Source organism: Eumetopias jubatus, unplaced genomic scaffold (assembly GCF_037043125.1).
Source record: "Eumetopias jubatus isolate StellerSeaLion01/CBP00866 unplaced genomic scaffold, mEumJub1_p1.0 scaffold_3, whole genome shotgun sequence".
NCBI classification, from domain to species: Eukaryota; Metazoa; Chordata; class Mammalia; order Carnivora; family Otariidae; genus Eumetopias; species Eumetopias jubatus.
In genome coordinates, this window is record NW_028274809.1 from 183,535,976 (window position 1) to 183,557,994 (window position 22,019).

A 22,019-nucleotide genomic window follows, 5' to 3' on the forward strand; every position below is an offset into this window, starting at 1 on the left:
ATTGGTTAAGTAGGCCTGGAAGGGTCTGTTTTCCTTAGAAATAATATCCCACCAAATGTGTGTTTGAAACACACATCTAATTTGGGTGTTTGTCTCTGTGTGTTTAACTACACACAAATAGACATAAACAAGGTACTTGGGGATATTATTCCCAGAGGCCTTTAAAGTATTTGTAAGAGTTTTCTAGATTCCTACCCCCAGCCAATATTTTTGTAATTTTTATTCTGGTTGTTGAATTATTAGATTTTGGTTAATTTGGGTTTTGCTCTAATGAGCTTGAGTGGTAAATTCATGAATTTGAGATAGTCAATTTGACAAAGAATGTTTTGTCAAATCACATCTCTATTAAACTTTGATGTAATGCAGTGGCATGGCATATGGGCAGTTTGTCAAAATATTAGTGTTGTATTCGGCTCTGGCTTCTGAAAGGAATACTCTTTCATATTTATAGAATACACTGCCATGTTTTGTATTTAAATGAATGTTCGCCATTTTACTTACTCTACATCATATATTCACTAGTTACTACATTTTTATTTTCTTTTTATTTATTTAGTTTTTAAAGATTTTATTTGTTTATTTGCCAATGAGAGACCCAGCGAGACAGGGAACACAAGCAGGGGGAGTGGGAGAGGGAGAGGGAGTAGCAGGCTTCCCGCTGAGCAGGGAGCCCGATACAGGGCCCGATCCCAGGACCCTGGGATCATGACCTGAGCCGAACGCAGGCGCTTAATGACTGAGCCACCCAGGTGCCCCTGTTTTATTTTTTTTTTTAAGATTTTATTTATTTGACAGAGAGAGAGGGAGAGGGAGCATGAGCAGGGCGAGGGGCAGAGAGAGAAGCATGCTCCCCACTGAGCAAGGAACCTGATGCAAGGCTAGATCCTAAGGTCCCGGATCATGACCTGAGCTGAAGGCAGATGCTTAACCTAGTGAGCCACCCAGGTGCCCCTAGTTACTACATTTTTAAATTAAGTGACTTAAATACAGATGAGTAGGCTTGCTGTTATTCTCCTAACTTTATATGTATCATATGTAATATAAAATGTGTTTCATTGAGCAGATAGTTTTTTTCCATGCTTAGTATGAAATTTCTGCTTTTGGTTCACTGTTGTACAATAGAAAGAAATCAGACAGTCCTGGGTTCCTATCCTGTCCTGACACCATGTAGTAACTATGTGATTTTCAACATCTTGAGGAACCTCCACACTGTTTTCCAGAGTGGCTGCACCAGCTTGCATTCCCACCAACAGTGTAGGAGGGTTCCCCTTTCTCCGCATCCTTGCCAACATCTGTCATTTCCTGACTTCTTAATTTTAGCCACTCTGACTGGTGTGAGGTGGTATCTCATTGTGGTTTTGATTTATGTTTCCCTGATGCCAAGTGATTTTTTTTTTTAAAGATTTTTATTTATTTATTCATGAGAGAGAGAGAGGCAGAGAGAGAGAAAGGCAGAGGGAGAAGCAGGCTCCCAAGGAGCAGGGAGCCCGATGTGGGACTCGATCCCGGGACTCCAGGATCATGACCCGAGCCGAAGGCAGACGCCCAACCATCTGAGCCACCCAGGCGCCCCCAAGTGATGTTGAGCATTTTTTCATGTGTCTGTTGGCCATTTGGATGTCTTCTTGGCAGAAATGTCTGTTCATGTCTTCTGCCCATTTCTTGATTGGATTATTTGTTCTCTGGGTGTTGAGTTTGATAAGTTCTTTATAGATTTTGGATACTAGCCCTTTATGTGATATGTCATTTCATTGCACCCTGTTCTGCTTCTTCAAAGCATTTACCATAACTGTAATTAAAATATTAGTTGTCTAATTGCTAAGTGTTGGATTATCTCATAAGAAAATTAGGTGCGTGAGGGCAGTGATGGTGTTTATCCTGTTTACTTGTATATTAATAGCGCTTAGCAGTGCCTGACACATGGTAGGTGAGTAATATTTGTTGAATGAATTAATGAGTGATAATATCCCTATTTCAAGGAGTTCCTAGTAAACTTGATATGAAACAGACAGAAAGATAACGTGAATTCATAGATGCCGTAATGGTGGAGTAAAAAAATATTTTTCTTTCCTCACCTCTGTATTTGGTTCTTTGAAAGTAATGTGAGCACTGTCTTAGGACTTACATGTTACTCTGTTGAGAGTACCTCACTTTGTGCTTCCTTTGAACGGCTCCCCAGAGTGGCAGCATTTTCTAAAAGACTGATAACTCACTGTGGAGGGGAAATACAGGGGCTGGGCACACTTGGGAGTGTTTGGAGTATGGCTTGCTCTTATCTTTTGGGAAAATGATTGGCATTGGATGTTAAAAGTGCATGCTCTTTGACCTACCTGTTCAGTCTTTAGGAATCTTATCCTACAGAATTAAAAGACTGAATTGTGAGGTAATGTTAATGAGGACATTTGACAGCATTGTTTACAGTAGCCCAAATTCTAACCAACCGAGGTGTCCCATCAAATGGATGGACTGAAAGAATTACTATGCATCTTCAGTGTAAGTTACTACTTAGCTGGTACTTGAAGACATGTCCTTACATTAAATAGGAAGGCAGTTTGCAGAGTAAGGTATGGTGCAGTCTGACGTTAGTTAGGCCACCTTCCCATCCTACAATATCTTTACTGTTTTTGGATGAGCATAAAGATGTGGATGTATACACATCATATTGAAATATATATATATAGTTCGCTCGAAAGGTTTATCGGAAGTTTGTTTTCTCTCGATACATTGCCTGCAGGCTTTTTATTTTAGGTATTTTCAAACCTAGAGAAAAGTTGAATAGTACATTGCACACCTGTATGCTCTTCACCTAGATTCCTAAGCTTTTCTATATCTTTTTTTTCCTCCGTCTCTTCCTTCTCCCTTTCTTTGCCTTCTCCTTTCTCCTCCTTTTGGCTCTTCTTCCTTCCCTTCCCTCCTCGTTTTTTTCCTCAACTATTTGAAAGAAAGTTGCAGATGTCATGACACATGACTCCTAAGTATTTCAGTATGGATCATTTTCCTTCAGAATCACAATACCATTATCACACTCAAGAAAATTAACAGGAATCTCATAATATCATCTAATGTACAGTCCATATTCAAGTTTCTTCAATTCTGCAAAGAACTATCTTTTTTTTTTAATCTTTTTTTAATACCATCCACAATCCAGTCAGAGTTTACACATTGGTTTTATTTATGTCTCTTTATTATCTTGCTCTTTTTCTTTTTGGATTTCATATCATTAACTCCTCAGAAGAGTCCAGGGGAGCTGACTTGCAGAATGTCTCACATTCTAGATTGGAGGTTTCAGTATTGGTCCAGTCAAGGCACCTGGGAAATGAGGTGGAGAGTTGGGGGTTGCATTTGGAACAAGAAATTGATTTTGAATATGGTATAGTTAGCGAACCTTAGATGATTTCACAGTGTGACTCTGGGACTAGGTGGCTAAAGTAAGAGAGGAGATTATTTGAAATGAGATCCTAAGAGCTGAGTGGTGAGGATGTTGCCTGAGTCATCCACACAAGGTGACAGGAGTTAGGATCCGAAGGAAGGTCATAAGTCGAGTGACATAAAGTCTGCAGCAAATACTGGGTTGGGACGATGAAGTTGGTAGATGACAGGGAATTAGAGAAGATTTTTTGACCAGATAAACCTCAAGGAAAAAAGTTTCTCCAAGGATTTGATGAGGTAATGTTCTAGAAAAGGCTGTGGATCTCAAGGAGGTATGTGAGGGTTGCTGGAGAAGTGAGGTCCTTGGGGGCACTGAAATTTTCAGGTGAGGCAAGGTGATAGATGGAATGTTCCCTGAAAATACCCGTCAGTAGACCTGACTGATGATCGTGGAGCAGCCGTCTCAGAAAATACTGTGGAGTGGCTTGGAAAAGAATTGGCAGAGGTATTTTGGGGAGGTGGGAGTAGTTGGATGAGCTGATGTTCCAAGGCTGAGGGATGGCCAAAGAAGCTAATCCTTCTGGCAGTGGTGCAGAGTCCCTGAAGTACCTGGTAGGAAGGTGAGCCCCTGGGCTCAGAAAAGTGATTGCAAAGGCATTTTGAGGGGGCTGGGTCTATTCACTTCATCTAAATACCTCTGACTCAATTTCCCTTTCTTTGGCTCTGCCATCCTGTGCTACTACTACGTATGTCATGGCCCAGTGTAATAGCTTTCTGAATGGGTTCTCTGTATATACTCTTTATCTGTACCAATCTGTTCTTCAGTATGGACAAAGTAGACATTAAAGTACAATCCTAATGATGCCTTCCTGCTTAAAACTCTTCAATGTCGCCCCGTTGCCTTTCTGTGACTCTGTGGTCATTTACACCACTTTGTCTCATCACTGCCCCTTTCCCTTTGTTCTTCCTCCTTCACTGTTTTCATTTCCTGGGATGCTCTCTCCTCCTCCTACCTGAAGACCTTCATAGTTGGGCTGTAATCTAAGCAGTTATAACAGAGAATAAGAAATAGAGTGATCTAAGAAAGATACAATTTAATTTCTCTGCCATTGTCATTGTCTCAAAAGGAAATTGTCAGGGGCTGGTAAGGAGACTCTTAGAGTCACAGCAGATGGTTTTCATTTGGGGGCCCCAGAGTGGCTGCTTTTATACCCATCATCCAGCCTCAGCAGGAAGGTGGCAGGGGGAATTCACACCCATCCCCCCCCCCCCCCCCCCCCCCCCCGGGCATAACGTAGAAAGCACCTTTAATTCTCCTCCCATCCTACTGGCGTTTAATCACGTGGTCGTACATAGCTACTAGGAAGATGGGGAATGTAGTAGATGTCAAGGGGGCCATATACTAAGCTAAAAAGTAGCATTTCTCTTATTAAAGGAAAAAAAGAATAGATATTGGTGGATGACTAGGGGAAGTAAGAATATAAACGTGTATCTGCTCATTTCTGGAAACACAAACATACACAAGAGCAGAACTAATAAGATGGTATACTTACAGGGTGTGGGGGGAGGATCAGGGAGAAATGTTTCGGGGATGGGAAACAAAGTACAAGGAATGAAAAGGTGAGACTTCTTGGATTTTACTTTTAGAATTCTGACATTAATATTTCAAAATAAAATTAATATTCTGGGGAAGAAACTCAAAAGTGGAGTACAGAGACATACGGATAGTACTATATGAATAATTATGGTGAACGGGGGTCGGGAGGGGGGAGAGGAAAAAAAAATCTAGCCTTAAATAGCTTTTAGCCATATTTTGACTGAATACCCTCAAGCTGAATACAACATGTATAAACAAACATTAATAGGTTTGTTTCTCCTAGTTCATGGGTTAGCAGTTCTGAAACCAATTTGTATGTATTCTGGGATTGAGGAAATACATGGATTGTGGATAAGATAAGGGACATTTCTCATTGTCAGAGAAAGAAGTTATAGATGTGGAAATGGGTAAGGATACAGTGAGCCCTGTGGTGTGGAGTTGAAACGAGGTATCAGTGTAAACTTGTGATTTTTTTTTTTTTAAATCTTTAAAAAAATTTATTTATTTGACAGAGAGATAGCGAGAGCAGGAACACAAGCAGGGGGAGTTGGGGGGGGGGAAGCAGGCTTCCCGCGGAGCAGGGCGCCCGATGCGGGGCTGAATCCCCGAACCCTGGGATCACGACCCGAGCCGAAGGCAGACGCCTGACGACTGAGCCACCCAGGCGCCCCTAAACTTGTGATTTTTAACATAGATTGAAAAATAAGTGTACAAATATGTTATTGTGTGCATGTGTGTTTGTGTGTACATATATACACATAATCTCTAGCTCAGAGTTTCTTTAGCCCTATTGGGGTAGACAGTTTTTTGTTGTTTGGGGGGGCTGTCCTTCACATTGTAGGATATTTGTTATCACCCTTGGCCTCTACTCACTAAATGACTGTAGTGTCCCCTCAATTGTGACAATCACGTATTTCCAGACACTGCCATATGTCATGAGGGAGGGAGGCAAATCACCCTTGATGGAGAACCACTGGCCTGCTGAGAGGTCATGGAAACATTGACACCCATTGCAATGAGCATACCAGGAACCCAGATCTTATATTTTAAATGCCATTGTCTTATAAATGGAACCAGTACTCCATGGTAAAATGGCTGATTTCCAGAAGAGTATTAAGATGAGCCTGAAACATCTCGTATAAGAAAGTACTATGATGATATGTTAAAAAGACACAGGAGCGAGCTCTAAGGGGTTCCCAATGCCCAACCTGGGAAAACTTCAGCAACAAAATAAATAATGGTAGCAATGGATGAAAGCCCTTGGAATAAGATAAGGGTCCATGGGTTCATACTGACAGAAATAGATAAGAAAGATAAAAGAGGGAAGAGGCACAGCTCTTTTCTACAGTAGATTTTTAATTGATGTAGAAAAATCCCCATTTGTGCCAAATTGTTTAGGTAAGAATCATCAATGACAGATGCTAAAATTAGTGGATGAAAATATGAGCAACAGGTGTTTGCATAGTTTCACAGTATATCCCGAGGAGATACTATAGTGGGAAATATAATATCTTCAAAATGAACAGACCTGGCAGTTTACCCAAATGCTCATAATTAATATCCCTGGTAGGGGGACGTATCAAACATCACGTGCCTCTTGAGGTATGATGTGCTGAAAATAGCACATCGTTTCTGTGATGTTCTCCCCAAAATGTGTAACCTGGATATAATCATGAGGAAACAGCAGACCAACCAAATTGGAAGACAGTGTATGAAATAAATGGCTTGCACTCTTCCAAAGTGTCAAGGTCAAGAAACAACAAAAGTGGATCAACTTATCTAGATCAAAGGAAACTAAGGCTACAGGACAGCTCAATGCAGGATTAGTTCTTGGACCAGAAAAAAAGTTTTTCTTTTGTAGTAAAGGTCATAAATGAGACAGTTGGTGAAATGTGAGTAGGGTTTGCGGATTAGATAATGATACTGTTATCAGTGTTAATTTTCAGATCTGGTCATTGTACTGTGATTACATGAGAGACTTACCTTGGTTTTAGGAAATACTGAAGTACGTAGAGGTAAAGTACATCCTGTTTTCGACTTACCCCCAGATATGTAAGGAAAAGAGAGAGAGAGAGAGAGAGAGAGTGTGTGTGTGTGTGTGTGTATAACGGGAAAAAAATGATAAATAAATGCGTTAACAGATGTTAACATTTGGTGACTCTGGGTGAAGGATATACAGTAATTCTTCGTACTATTTTTGTGATTTTTTTTTTTTTTGGTAATTCTGCAATTATTCCAAAATAAAAAGTTCAAAAAAAATAGGTGAAGAGGAGCATGTGCCTCCTCCCACCAAAGCTAAGGAATTTTATTTAAGGAATAAGAACAGATGCATTTGTGATTCTATATTATTCACCTGATGAATTCTAAAGGATAGAGGGCTTAAAGAAATTGTTTTGTAAAGGGTAGAAAAGGAAGGGCAGTTTACTGTCTTGTTGGATGACTGCTTAGTTGTTCAAATAATAATTTTTTCCCAAGTTGATTGTGAGCTATTATTAAAATAAAAAATCTTGAGAGCAAAAATGTAATTTGGTTAAAGTTAATTTCTGAGTCCCCATGAAATAGGCAGTGGCTTTTGGCCTCTGTTTGATCCTGGCAGTGTGTGCAGCGAATGTCTGGCCAGTGTTTTGGAAACAGCAGGTAGTCAGGAGAAAGCTGCTCCTAGGGGTCCTCTCCTCTGTGGCCTGGTCGTGACTTCCCATACAGATGGGACCCCGTGAACTTTGGCAGAGGTCATTTTCAATTCCCTGTCTAAAACTCAGACCATAATTTTTATGAGTATATGATTAATAATATCGTTGAAGCTATAAACTACGTCTCAGAGTACCTCTATGACCAACTTCATGTTTGAACAAGGATCAGTTGAAAGAGCATTGTCTTTCCTGGGACATGGAAAGAAAGTAAACTCCGTACAAAATGATAACTTTCAGATGTGTAGGATCTCTCTTAACAGTGCCATGATTTTTTCCATCTATCTGGTCTTTTGAGCTTTTAGGAAAAGAAAATAGTTTTTTTGATTATTTCCACACTTGGCTTTAGAACTAGTTAATGTATAGTAGTCTTTGGAGTCAGTTAGGCACCTAGATTTGGGTTGTCTGCCATTAGCCACTGTTTCATCTTCTAGTCCTTTGGAAAGAGAAACAGATAATGAGTGGATTTTGCATAGTAATAGGTAATATTTTATTCAGAGAACATTTAAAGAGAAACTGCTTTTGTGTAGTAATTTTATTCCTGAAACGTCTTTTAGCAAGATAAAAGTCAGTTTCCATGCTCTGTTTACTATTCAAGTAGAAAGAGTTTTGAAAGTCCAGCCTTCATTTGTGTGCTTGAATGACTCTGCTCTTTGATATCCAAGATGTAAATTAATATTTGCTTATAATTCCTTTGACTTACGTTTTCTAAAATCACTTACTTTTTCAACTTTGAATGTAGAATAAAAGTATAACATATCATTTATCCTGTAAAACTGCATACATTTTAATTTTTTGACGTCCTCAGTCACAAATTGGTTACTGATTGTCAGAAAACAATCTTATTTTTGTTCAGATGATCATTATTTCTGAAATCTGCGTTAGAGTTTCCTGAAGACAGTCTCAGGCTCGCAGAAGAGCAGGAAAATCTATACTATCACTAGGCTATAAAGGGAGAGCCAGTAAAGTTAAATACGAAATATAAAAGTCTAAAACAGTATTATTTTTATTTAACTGAAGGACAAAAATCCTGAAAGTTAGATTGCCTTTCTAAGTTATTTATTTATACGTGAACTTACAAATGGAAACATTCTGAAATATTAATTTGCACATAAGAACACTTTTTTTGGAGGGTGCCTGGGTGGCTCAGTTGGTTAAGCGACTGCCTTCGGCTCAGGTCATGATCCTGGAGTCCCGGGATCGAGTCCCACGTCGGGCTCCCTGCTCGGTGGGGAGTCTGCTTCTCCCTCTGACCCTCTTCCCTCTCGTGTTCTCTATCTCTCATTCTCTCTCTCTCGAATAAATAAATAAAATCTTAAAAAAAAAAAAAAAACACTTTCTTTGGAAATAAAATCTAGCTGCACCTTGATCTTCTAATTTTCATCCTTTCCAGCTTCTTCTTTATAATCTTATTTTTTCTAAAACTTCAGTTATCATATAGGAATAAGTTACATACTGCTGGCTTTGTCTTGCGTTTCTGTTTCCCCGTCCTGAATTCCTCCATGTGGACGTCTGCCTCCTTGTTTTCCTTGTTCTGGGTGGATCTGCGTTCTAATTGGCCGGCTCTTCTGAACTTTAACCCCTCGGACGCCGTCAGTCTCCTCTCCCAGGTTTCTCCAGTTTAACTTGTCCACAGTGGATCAGATGTTTTCCTTTCAACCTGTTTCTTTTCATAAAGTGGTGGCTTCTGGCATGTAGTGTGCCAGAGCCAGAAGTGACTTATCTCCCCCATTCTTTTTTTTTTTTTGAATACAAGATTTTATTTTTAAGGAATCTATATACCCAACATGGGGCTTGAACTTAGAACTCTGAAATCGGGAGCCGCATGTTCTACCGACTGAGCCAGCCAGGCACCCCCATTTCCCCCGTTCTTGACAGCCGCTAAATCACCACGCCCTCTCCGCCTGCTGAATCTCTTTCAAGCCCGGCTCCTTCCTCTGTCTGTATTGCCCACACCCTGGCTGTGGTCGGAGGCCTTGCCGTTTTTCAGCAAGTCTCTGCAGTTGTCAGCTAATGGTTTTTTTCCATCTTCACTCCCCGCCTCCCCAGTCCCCTTTCCAGTAGCAGCCACCACGATTCCTGGAGCGCAAACCTAGTCATACCTGCCCTGCGTCACCCATTCTGGTTGCCCTCGAGGAGAAGTAAAATCTTTGCATGGCTGTCAGACCTGACCGCCCCTGTTGGGCTTCTCACGTTCCCCACGGTCTCCTTTGCTCGTGCTCTTTGGCCATGGTGTCCTTCTTTCATTTCTCTCCACAGAAATACCTGGTGGTATCCATTTGCTCTTGACAATAGTAAGAATATTTTTGTTTAAAGATTTTATTTATTTATTTTAGAGAGAGAGTGCAAGCACCCGTGTGCACACATGAGACCAGGGGAAAGAGTAGAGGGGGAGGGGGAGTGAGATGGAGGGAACCCCATGCAGACTCAGAGCCCTGAGTGTGGAACCTCTGCGGCGCTTGATCCCAGGACCCTGAGATTGCGACCTCAGCTGAAACTGAGAGTCCTACACTCCACTGACTGAGCCCCGCAGACGCCCCAGCAACAGTGAGAATTCTTAAATATTTTAATATTTAATACTTAATATCAGGGAGAAACCTGATATTACCCATCTTTCTTTCTCTATTTCTTCTCCCAGCCGGGAAGGTTTGCCTTAAGTCTCCACTATTTTCCTCTCCCTGGAATGCCACATCTGTTGTCACCCATGCATAGAAATTTCTCTGGCAAGCCATACCCTTTTCTTCTTCAAAAGTGCTTTCGTTTTGTCTGTTCGTAAAACATACAGCAAAGGGATTCCGTTCTCTTTCGTAGCCTGACCTCTTTCAAGGAGTCTTTTATTTTAATTTCTTGCTTACAGAGTTTGTCTTTCTGAGCACTCCTAGCATGTTGCTTTCAATTGCTCTTCATTTTCATCCACCCAAATATCACCTATAATACAGGCAAGTGTCACATTTTTGCAATGACTTGTTAGGTATATTTGTGTCATCAGAAGTTTCTTATACCTTCCAATACTTTCCTCATAGAAATATGCATAATTACAACAGCCTTTCTAGTCATTACCCACAGAGCAAGGTTGGGATAACTGTGCCTTTGTCCAGGGCATGTCCTGTGAATGATTTTTACTAGGTCATTGTCTATAGGTGATAACTTCTTCCATGGAAGTTTAGCTAAAGCAATAGCATTAATATTTTAATTTGGAACTTTCTCTAAATGTTTTGAGGTAGTTTGAATACATTGAAAATAGGTTTTTATAAAAGTTTTAGTCACACGATATCTTCTGAGTCAGGAATAGAAATGCTCAGAGTTTTGCACATGGTTGCTAGCTAGCGTGGTCTAGTATGCAGGGATGCCTAGAGCAATGCCTAGGTGGATGTATTAAGTTGGTTGGCTCAGAGATGGGAGATCATATTGGAAGGTATGCCCTTCTCCCCCATATGTATGCTTTAGAGTACAGGATAACCTGCTGTAACAAAGATTCTTAAATACAGTGGTATAAATAAGATAGAAAATTATTTACTAATTTTTTTTTTTTTTTAAGCAGGGGGCTTGAGGGGGAGGGGCGGAGAGAGAGGGAGAGAGAATCTCAAACAGGTTCCACTCCCAGCACAGAGCCCAACATGGGGCTCGATCTCCAAACCCTGAGATCATGACCTGAGCCGAAATTAAGAGTCGGATGCTTAACCACTCAGGTGGTTGAGAGTCGGATGGCTTAAGCCACTCAGGTGCCCTGAAAATTATTTACTTATCTAACTGTCTGGCTGGTCTATGCTGATGAGGCAAGTTTGTGTCCTGTGGTCATTCCAGGAGATACACCTTTGCCCCCTCCACACCCCCGGCGTGTTGCTCTGCTTCACCTTCATTTCCAGAGCTGAGTTCCTGCCATATCAAGAAGCCCATAGGAAGAGGGAGGAAAGGAACCCCAAGCAATTCTTCTTTGCAAGTAAGCGAGGCTGGAGTTGGATGCGTTGCTCTACCTTCCAGCCCCTCGTCTAGGAATTAGTTTGTCAGGTCCAGCTGTAAGACAGGTAGAGTCTGTGTCTGTGGGGTCTTTCATCCTGCTAAGGCAGAATATTTAAGGAAAAATGAAAAGCATATTTTAGGGGAAACCCACAGGCTGCCATATTTTTAAACATATATTGCTATTGTAATTTCTGTTTTACTAAACTTTAGATAAATGATTCAGTTTCTCTGGATCACGATGTTCTTATTTTTAAATCTCCTTTGTCCTTGTAATTTTCTTATTCTGTGACTGGTTCCTGAAAGTTCCCTCAAAGCAGGTGCCATACTGCCGTGCCACGTTGGCTCTTACTTTCTTTCCTGGGATGCCTAATTGCACATGAGCAATAGGTGTAGAGTCAGTGTTGATAGGTAGCAATTAATTCACTCAGAGGATCAGCATTGCTGAAAACCTTACAGCAAATGGGAGCAACCTTTTCTGGGAAGGACTAGAGAGTTAACCACTTCGACTCTGTGGGTCACACGGTCGCTGTTAGAACTGCTTGGCTGTTGTAGCACATACATCGGATGTAAACACTGCTGTATTCCAGAAACACTTGATTTACAAAAATAGGGGGCAGTCGGATTTTGCAGGCTAAGTTTGCTGACTGCTGCCTATTAGGATGACTGTGTCCTGTGGATAGAAAGCGTTGTAAACTTTTGAGGAACGGGACTCGTGCAGGATGCGAAGCTGGAAGTTCGGGAGAGAGGTTAGTGCGGAGACTCCCGATGGAGCACGACTGCTGTGTGATGTGTATCGGCCGCGTGCTGTCTTCTGCTCTGCGGCTGTCCTCGTGTGGAAGGATCACAGTGAGCACAACATTAACGCGCCTTCCTGAGTGCCTGGCATTGCCTTAAGCATTACCTCATTTGTACCTCATGACGATAATGCAGAATAGGTTCTGTTGGGATCACCATTTTACAGATGACAGACTAAATCTTTGAGAGGCAAAATAGCTTCCCCAAGGTGAGGGGTAGATCTGGTGCTTGAGCCTGAGGGTCTGATTCTTTGCTTACTTTGGAATTATTTTTGTGAAAGTGAGCAGTCTGTAGGACTGAAGCAAGATCAGAATCGGGCTTTCTAGGTTTGTTACGCAGCAGAATGGTATAGATGAGGACGGTAAGGAAGTGGGATGAAGAAATTGGAAGGGATTAGTAAACCTCACATTAATTCAGCTCTGTCATGCTCTAGTCCTCCTCTTGCGGAAGCCTGATCGAATTCCCGCTTCCCCTGGATTTGACATGTTCTCCTCCTCCCTTTTAGTCCTCTTTACATGTTTTGATATGCGTGACCAAGATCAAAAGTCCTTCTGTCTCACAGAACTCACCCAATACTGTTCGAATCCTTCTTGTGGCAGTTAATTTTTTTTTTTTTTAAAGACTTTTATTTATTTGAGAGAGAAAGAGAGAGAGCGCACATGAGAGGGGGAAGGGTCAGAGGGAGAAGCTGCTGAGCAGGGAGCCCGATGCAGGACTCGATCCCGGGACTCCAGGATCATGACCTGAGCCGAAGGCGGTCGCTTAACCAACTGAGCCACCCAGGCGCCTGGCAGTTACCTGTTTTAACTTTGTAGGAGTCCTTGTGTACTAGGCTCAGTGTTTCTGAGTTTCCTGTTAGATCACAAGCTTTTCTCCCTTATCTTCCCCTTCTTTCTTTCTCCTCCCCTTCTTCTACTGATTGAAGTATACTTGACATAAAATGAACTTCTCATATTTAGAGTATTTAGTTTCATGAGTTTTGACATATGTGTCCATCTGTGAAGCTCTCACCACAGTCAAGATACTGTCTTTTAAACGTATATTGCTGTTGTACCTGTCTTTCCGTCACCTGCAAAAGTTTCCTCATTGCGTTTGCACTCCACCACCTTTCTGTCCCTGCCCCAGTGCAACCAGGTGATCTGCTTTCTGTCACTGTAGGTTGTTGAGACTTTTCTGAAATTTTATATTAATGGACTCCTACAGTAGTCTCGTTAAATTCAGTGTAATTATTTTGAGATTCATCCTTGTGTATTTTAGTAATTCATTTCTTTTTATTGCTAAATAGAATTACATTGAATGGACAAATCACATTTTGCTCATTCATTCATCTATTGATTGACATTTAGATTGTTTCCAGTTTTGACTATTGCAAATAAAGCTAATAACTTTTGTGTATAACTGTTGGTATAGATATATGTTTTTGTTTAACTTGGGCAAATATTTAGGAGTGACTTGTCTGAGTCATATGTGTAAGTATGTGTTTAACTTTCTAAGAACGTACCAAGCAGTTCCAAGGGATTTGTGCCATTTATATCCCCACCACGGGGTGTGACACTTCTGTTGTCCCACATCCTCACTGTCTTTTAACCTTTAGCCACTTTAATTTGGTGTTTGGGGGCATCTCGTTGTATTTCTTTGATGATAGTGATGTGCAGCAACTTCTCATTTGTATATCTTCTTTTGTGAAATGTCTGTTCAGATCCTTTGCCCATTTTTTGCTCTGTCATCTTACTGTGTTTTAAGTATTCTTTATATAATCCAGATGCAAATTTTTTTGTCTGATACATGTGCTGTGAACATTTTCTCTCAGCTTGCCATTTCATTTGCTTAACTGTATCCTTTGAAGCAGACTTCTAAATTTTGATAAAGTACAGTTTTTTTGTGGCTCACGGTTTTTGTGTACTACCCAAGAATCTGTTGCTTACCTCAAGATAATCAGAATTTTCTCCTGTATTTTCTGTAAGTCTTATAGTTTTAGGTTTTACATTTGATTTGTGATCCAGTTTGGGTTAATTTTGGTGTATGGGTCTGAGTTAGGGTTTTTCTTTTTTCCCAAATGGATATCTAGTTGTGTCAGTACCATTTACTGAAAAGACATTAATTTCCCTATTGAACTGACTAGGCAGCGTAAACCTCTTAGGTTTGCATTTGGTGTTTTATTGCTACCATAGCTTCAGACATTTTTTGTTATTACTTGAAGTCGAGGAGATGAATAATCTTGTCTAGTTCTTGCTTGGTCATAAGACACAGATTTTCTGGATAGTAAGGGACTTCTAACTGACTCGTTCTCTAATTCAATCTGATATCTTTTTTTGTTTTTTAGGAGTTACACATAATATTGCATTACTCCGAGAGGTGATAATCAACTCACGCTTTATAGAAGGAGACATCAACACTAAATTTCTTTCTGATGTATATCCTGATGGCTTTAAAGGTTTGTATGCACTGAAGTATTTTACTGTATTAAAGTTATTACTTTTATACTTTATTTTAATGTGTAATTTTTCTATTTTGATATTAAGGCCTTTAGCCCATACTGTATACTAGATTTATTAACATAGAGTATCCTAGACTGTTGACATTCGTGATTTTGAGTATTCATGAGTGACTCATGAATGTGCAATAATCCATCGTTTTGTTGAGTGAGGAATTCAACTATTTGGAATGTGGTATGATTCCAGTAGACAGAGCATTAGCCTACCTGATCTTCTGGTTTCTGAAAGCCAATTCAAATTTGTATTCCCTGCTGCTACATTATATGGGTATATGCAGGAACTCTAATGATTAAAACTTTATGAAAATTAGCACTAAAAATTTCAGAATACCACATGCTATTACCATTAATGAAAATGAAGATGTTTTAGAAGATTGTTTTTATCCATAAAATGAAGCTTTTAATAAAGTAATGAGGGGAATTTGAAATTTAGCACTGTGAAGTTACCTGTGAGTGTTTCTGGTGGTAGAAAAATTGCCCAAGTGAGAGACAGAGAAAACCCATTAGTGAGCATTAAAAACGTGGTTAATATGTGAGATAAACCAGTAGGACTTCCATGTGACTTAATGGAAATGTTATTCTGGTAAAAGCCAGAAGTATCTACATATGTTTCTGATGAATTTGGGGATATGTGAAGATGAGGTTTTTCTCACAAATGGCAAATGTTCTTTAGATCCACTTAGAGTGTTTTAGTGTGTAAGATGACTCAGTCATATTAGGGGCTGTGTATAGATTCAGGTCAACTCCAGGTATTGGGCTTTTGAATACATTTACAAAGCGATTTCTCAGTTTAGATTTTACAGTACAGGTGCCCCAATGTTCCACGTTCTCAAGAGAACTCAGAAATTTACTTAAAAACCTAACATTGCCATTTTCCAGGATAAACTTAATATATTACATTTCTGTTTTGATAGGGCATTATCAGCATGGACAGTCTAATTCTCTTAATGTTCATATAAGATAGGAACAGTTTTAAAAATTGTTATAAGTTGTTAGAAGGACCATTATTTAATCTCAGCCTTTATTTTACATGTGAGGAAACCAAAGCTCAGAGAGCTTGATAAGGCTAAATGGCCAGTAATATAATAAAGCCAGTAATTGAACGTAGAGTCTCCACCTCCTGTTTCAGTACTCATTCAGTTCTGGTAGGATTCAAAATCATAAATCATACAGGTTTTTAGAGTGTGCTCTATGTTGTATGTAGCATGCCTATAAGCACTTTAAAACTACACCCCTAACTTTGCCATTCTTAACGTGGACCTCTTACTCTCTTCCCTCATACTATTTCCATGTCCGTTCTTCTCTGAATGGCTACTCTCTCTTGTTCTTCCTATCATGCTCTTTCGCCCTCCCTGTTTTTCCCTAGAGCAGGTATTTGATATATTAAACTGTATCGTCTTTGATTGTTTGATGTATGTGCCTGAAAGAGACAGCAGGAAGTGGCCACTGAAGTTAATCCAGGATCTTCTCCATATGTTTGAGGCCGGGTCATTTTGCCCCTTTGGGATTACCCGTCTGCTTCCCATCTGTCCAACTATCCTAGGCACTGTTCACAGGCAAGTGCCTGTTTTTATGACTGCATTAAAATTTTCTATTATATATATGTTTATTATCCTGAATTTATTTGTAGACTAGGACAGCGTTACTAAAGGTTCTAAGATTGACCTTTGGAATGACTGTGCTTAAAACTAAAACATAGGCTACACAGGAATGTATTCTTCGTATGTACTTAACCAGATTCTGATGTCGAAAGGCTATTCCTTGATTCTGAAAAATAAATAAAAAATGGGAAAGATAATATTTTGATTTTGGAATAAAGGGAAAATGAGGAAGAAGATATTTTAAGAACTGTCAGTGCAATTGGCCTGTAATGAACACTTTGGACTCCTTTCCCTGCTGCCTTGCTACAGTTTAACCTCTTGCTGTATCAAAGGAAATGATCACAATTAACTTTCCTCTTCTGGAAAGTTGCATATCTTTAGTAAAAATTTGATTCAACACAAGTAATATACCATTGATTACACTTCTCTCTTTACCATTAAATTTAGTCACTTATTTCTATACCTTTAAAAGTGGTGTAACCAAATCAATGTGAGTTTGCTCCTTGGTGAGTCACAGATAGAAACCACATCAGGTGGAGTTGTCACGCAAAGGATACTTTGTTTGCAGCAAATAAGGAGATCACGGGGAGTAACTTCCAAAGCTGTGACTCTCTGAGCATGGGTGCATGGGTTCCTATTATTTAGGGTTAGGATGAATATTTAGATAGGGAGCCTTGTCATAGTATGTAAAGATGGACATAAGGTCACGCATGTGCCATAAGGAAACATGCCTGTACATACATTGTATATTATGTAAATGAGGCTTGTGTTCTTCCTTTGGTGGAGATTTTAATATAAAGAAGGAAAGATAACTGTCATTCCATTGTCCATCTGCTCAGGTGTGAGTCGGGGGTTGATTTCAAACTGGTCTGGGTGGTCGGGCCAACTGGGATTCTTTAGGCAGTCGTTATTGCTTGAGGGCTAGTTTCGGTTTCCATCACAGGATATTATGCCCCTAGAGTCTTCTGTCTGAGTTAAGAGAGAAACTAGAAAGAAGAGTGTAAGGAAAAATTTGGGCCAGAGGTTGGTGAGCACAAGCAGGTGGGCAGTAAAGATCATGTCTTGGGGGCTAGCTGGTGATAGTGGTACTTTAATACTTGGACTCTTGTGTTGCCTTTGAGTCATTAAAGTCATTCGACAAATAATTGCTGTAGGCTCTTGAAGAAATTGAAAAACAAATAATGTATTTTCCTTGCACTTAGGAGCTTATATCACAAGAGAAATAAATATGTAAAGAACTGACTACACTACAGGACAAAATAAGTGCTAAGTGAAGATAGAAGCAAAATATCTGGAGCACAGAGGAAAAAGTAACCAATTCTGATTGAGGCAATCAGGGTTGACCTCAAGGATGAGGCAGTGTTTAGACCATTGTAGCTCCTCTCCAAGGACTCTTCTAGGGCACGGCTGCTCATCTCTGCCTAATCTGTTCTTTCTGATGAGATGCTGATTGTTGGAAATCAGCCTTGGAGAAAGTACTTACAGTAAAGCAACTGCAAATTCTGCGCACTGGTGTGTTTCTCTTCTCTTCATACCCAAGTTGGTTGTTAATCACTTATCAGCAAACTGGTGCCTAGTCCTTTGACATGACTATTGAGAACAAACAGAGCCATGAGTACAAAGGAAAAGGATTACCATCTAAGGTGGAAGGCCTCGAAGAATCCCTGAGGATGGGAGGTGTTTTAGACCTCATGTGAGAGTCAGATGACTGAGCTTACTGAAAAATAGTAAGAACATTTAATTAAATTAGAGGAGAAAGACTTTAATGAACTAAGAACTGATTTTTAGAAATGTTTCAGCAAAGTGAAAGGCAGGATGGCCACTTCTAAGAACCAGATTAGTGACCCTAAGGAATAAATGGAAGTTTCTCAAAATATGTAGTAAAACGCTAAAGCGAAGGAAATAAGGTGTGAAGTCAGAGATGTGGAAGGAAGACCCGAGAGATTTTTGTATGTACATAATAGTTCGTGAAGAGAAAAATGGATAAATAAAGGAAGGTTAATTTTAAAAAGAAATAATAGGGGAGGTTTTTTTTTTTTTTCACTCTTCTTGAGAAAACCTTGAAGTGTCATTGGAAAGATTCGTTGAGTTTCAGACAAGATTAATGATAAAAAGTAGCTCTTGTAGGCATATCAAGAACAAAACACTTTTAAAGCTTCTAGAAAGAAAAAAGAAACACCAAGTCATATGCAGAGAATCATCTTCAGACTTCATATACTGGAAATGAGAAAATCTTAAGATATCTACTTCATTAGAAAGAACTTGACCCAAGAGTTCTATACCCAACTAACATATCCTTTGCTTCTCAATTATGGAAAGAGATTTTAGAATGAAGATTCAGAAATATATCATTATATATACCTTTTTTGAGGAAATAACTGAAGAAAGTGCTTTAACCAATTTGAGGTAAAGATGACAGGTTAAATATACACATTTTGGGATGCCTGGGTGGCTCAGTGCTTAAGTGTCTGCCTTTGGCTCAGGTCATGAACCCTGAGTCCTGGGATCGAGCCCCGCATTGGGCTCCCTGCTCAGCAGGGAGCCTGTTTCTCCCTCTGCCTGCCACTCCCCTTGCTTGTGGTTGCTCTGTCTCTGACAAATAAATTTAAAAAATAAAGGGCGCCTGGGTGGCTCAATCGGTTAAGTGTTTACCTTCGGCTCAGGCCTGGGATCGAGTCCCGAAATGGACTCCGTGCTCAGTGGGGGGCGTCTGCTTCTCTCTCTGCTCCCCCCACTCATGCTCTCTCTCTCTCTCTCTCTCTCTCTCTCTTTCAAAAATAAAATCTTAAAATATTTTTTCCCAACCTTTGACTTGCTTTTAGTATTTATTATTTTTATTATTTATTTATTTTTAAGTAGGCTCCCCACCCAATGTGGGACTTGAACTCATGACCCTAAGATTAGGAGTCACAAGCTCCACTGACTGAGCCAACCAGGCACCCCTGAATTTAGTCTTTTAAAAAAGACAGAAGTCTATAAGGACAAAAAGAAGAGATAGCATTCTGGAAAATGAAGAGCCAAAAGATGATTCTTAACTGACTTAGCAACTTAGGAAAGTTGAATCCTAAGCTGACAATGTGAAAAACTGGGAAATAGCTCATTGTCACCATGGAACCCTGCAGAAGTCTTAGCCACTATTAGTTTCAGATAGCTTGGAAATTCCTGTAAGTAAGACTACCGGTCTAAAATCTCTGGAAGAATTTCTCTGTATTCCCTCCCTTACTCTTTAGAGGAGGGTGGCTCTTCTCCCATCTGGAAAAAGCTTTGAGATTTTTTTCCATGGAGAATAAGATGCCCTCTACACCAGTGGACAGAGGATTGAGTGAGTGTGGACATACTGAATGTGGTGATGCCCCCTTCTCCCAAACGTCATTCCCCACTTGGTTCCCAAAGTACTGGCAGGCAGGCAGGCAGGCACTCACAGTCACAGTGGTAGAATATTCTTCTCTGAGAAACCTAACTGGCCATAGAGAGATTACCTACAGATCCCCCAACACATGAAACCTCCACATGAAGCAAACGAGCAGCAAAGCCACATCCCACGAAGAGAGAACATGCATGGCTCAGGATCAGGTATCTGTCAGCATCATTTAAGACAACACTAGATTGGAAGGGAGGCACCAGATGACTGTTAAAAATAGTTGACAGAACTAAAGCCACTTAAGAGAACACAGATCAGGCTTCTTAAAAACTGGGTCATGCACATGGGGGTGGTAGTAGCACAAGGTTTACAGAGGTGTATCACAGACCTGGTGGGTGCTACTCTGTGATGTGACCTCCACGTAGTAACCACCAACTTAATGAGTAAGAGTGGGAGAACCTAAACATTATTTGGGGCTTTTGTTTGAAATCCCCCCCCCAACATACACCGCAATCCCCACAAAGGCTATGAAGGTGAGGACTGATTGTGAGGAGGAAGTTTTTCTCCTTTCTTTCATATTTAGTGAATCTATTACGTTAAAGGTAGTGGTCTAGGGTCTTGGGATACTGAAAACTATTTCAAAAAGACTAAGGGTTTTTAAATTAAGAGCTGTACCTTTTTCCAGCCTGTCTTCACCAGAGAGTGCAGCAGAGATATCAAGCAGTAATGCTCCTGAAGGTTTCAAAAGATGGATTTGAGAAACTCCTAGAACTCCTCTTAGGCTAGGGTTCTAACTCTGAAGTGGAAGTGACTTGCTGCTGTTGAACACATCTACCACTAAAGTGTGAGGCAGTGCCTGTCCTGTGTGCTTGGCGGTTCTTGGGGTTTCTGCCACCTCAGTATTCAGGCCCCCCAGACTCCCAGGATCATGCTTGTGAATCTTCTCAATCAGGGTGGGCAGAGGTGAAAAACAAGTGTCATCGAAACTGCAGGTTTTTCCAGATGCGGACCTGCTCACAAACCTTAGGGCCGTGCACTTGCCGTACGTAGCTTGTTCACATAAAGCTGGGAATTGAATGCAGGCATGTCTCCGTTCAGCGCCAGACGAGCACAACACCCCGGCCCGAGCTGCTGCCCTCTTGCCTGGACTCTGAGCAGCCTCCTCACGGACCTCCTCCCTCCCACCGCTGCTCTTTCCAGTTCATCTTCACTCGGTAGCCAGAGTTCATTTTTAGAACCAAATCACACCTTCCCACTTGAAAGCCCTCAGGGAATGTGTGGCTGCACAAATTGCAGTATATTCATGCCAAAGAATACTTCCTAACATTAAAACGTTAGAAACTGCTGATTCATTCAAAAACACTGGTGAATCTCAAAAATACTATGTGCAAAAGAAGCCAGACACAAAAGAGTACTTACTATCTGGTTCCATTTATATGAAATTAGAAAAGAATTTAGTTGCTTGAGGCCAGGGAGGGAAAGCAGATGTAGAGGTCTTGATGGGAGAGATGCAAGGGAGCATTTTGGAGTAGTGGAAAATTCTAAATAGACGGTTGTGATGTTTATATGGACATACCCATTTGTGAAATCTCTTGAATTGCACACTTAAGTGGACCCATTTTGTATGCAAGTGGTACCTCAAAGCTAAAAAAAAAACAAAAAAACCCTAAGCTTGTTAATGGTATCCATTGCAGTTAGAATAACATAAAAACTGATGGCTTACCAGAAAAAAAAAAAAATGCTAAAAAGGTGTTTGTAAAAATTCAGTTGCCTTTTCTAATTAAAACATTCTCTGAAATCAGAAATAAAATTAAACTAAATTGATTAAAAACCTACTTACTGAAAACGAATAACAAACATAATTTTAAAGGAAATGCTATGAAAATTTACCTTAAAGTAGGAACAAATGAATTCTATAAAAGGACCATTATTATCAATCATTGTTTTAGAGGATCAAAAAGGCCAAAAAAAGGAAAAAGTTGGTTTAAATATTTTAAAAAGAAAACATTTTCTCTTTTTTCTATTTATAATTGTGTCCCTAGAAAACCCAGAAGATACTACTAAAAATTTCTAGGCTTAATAAAAGCACATTTGGCAAGGTGGCTGAATTCAACAAGATAAGCATGCAAAGTTAGTGTCTCTTTTTTTGTTAGTA

General features: G+C 40.1%; 1 protein-coding gene across 2 annotated transcripts in view; it reads left to right on the forward strand.

Moving 5' to 3' along the window:
- The window catches only part of PCCA (propionyl-CoA carboxylase subunit alpha), a 393,065-nt gene that overhangs the window by 197,033 nt on the left and 174,013 nt on the right, over positions 1 to 22,019 (forward strand). For both annotated transcript variants that reach the window (XM_088021889.1, XM_028112036.2), the window contains exon 17: positions 14,732 to 14,842. In XM_088021889.1, coding sequence (XP_087878015.1) covers positions 14,732 to 14,842 — 111 coding nt within the window. The remainder of the gene's footprint in view (positions 1 to 14,731; positions 14,843 to 22,019) is intronic.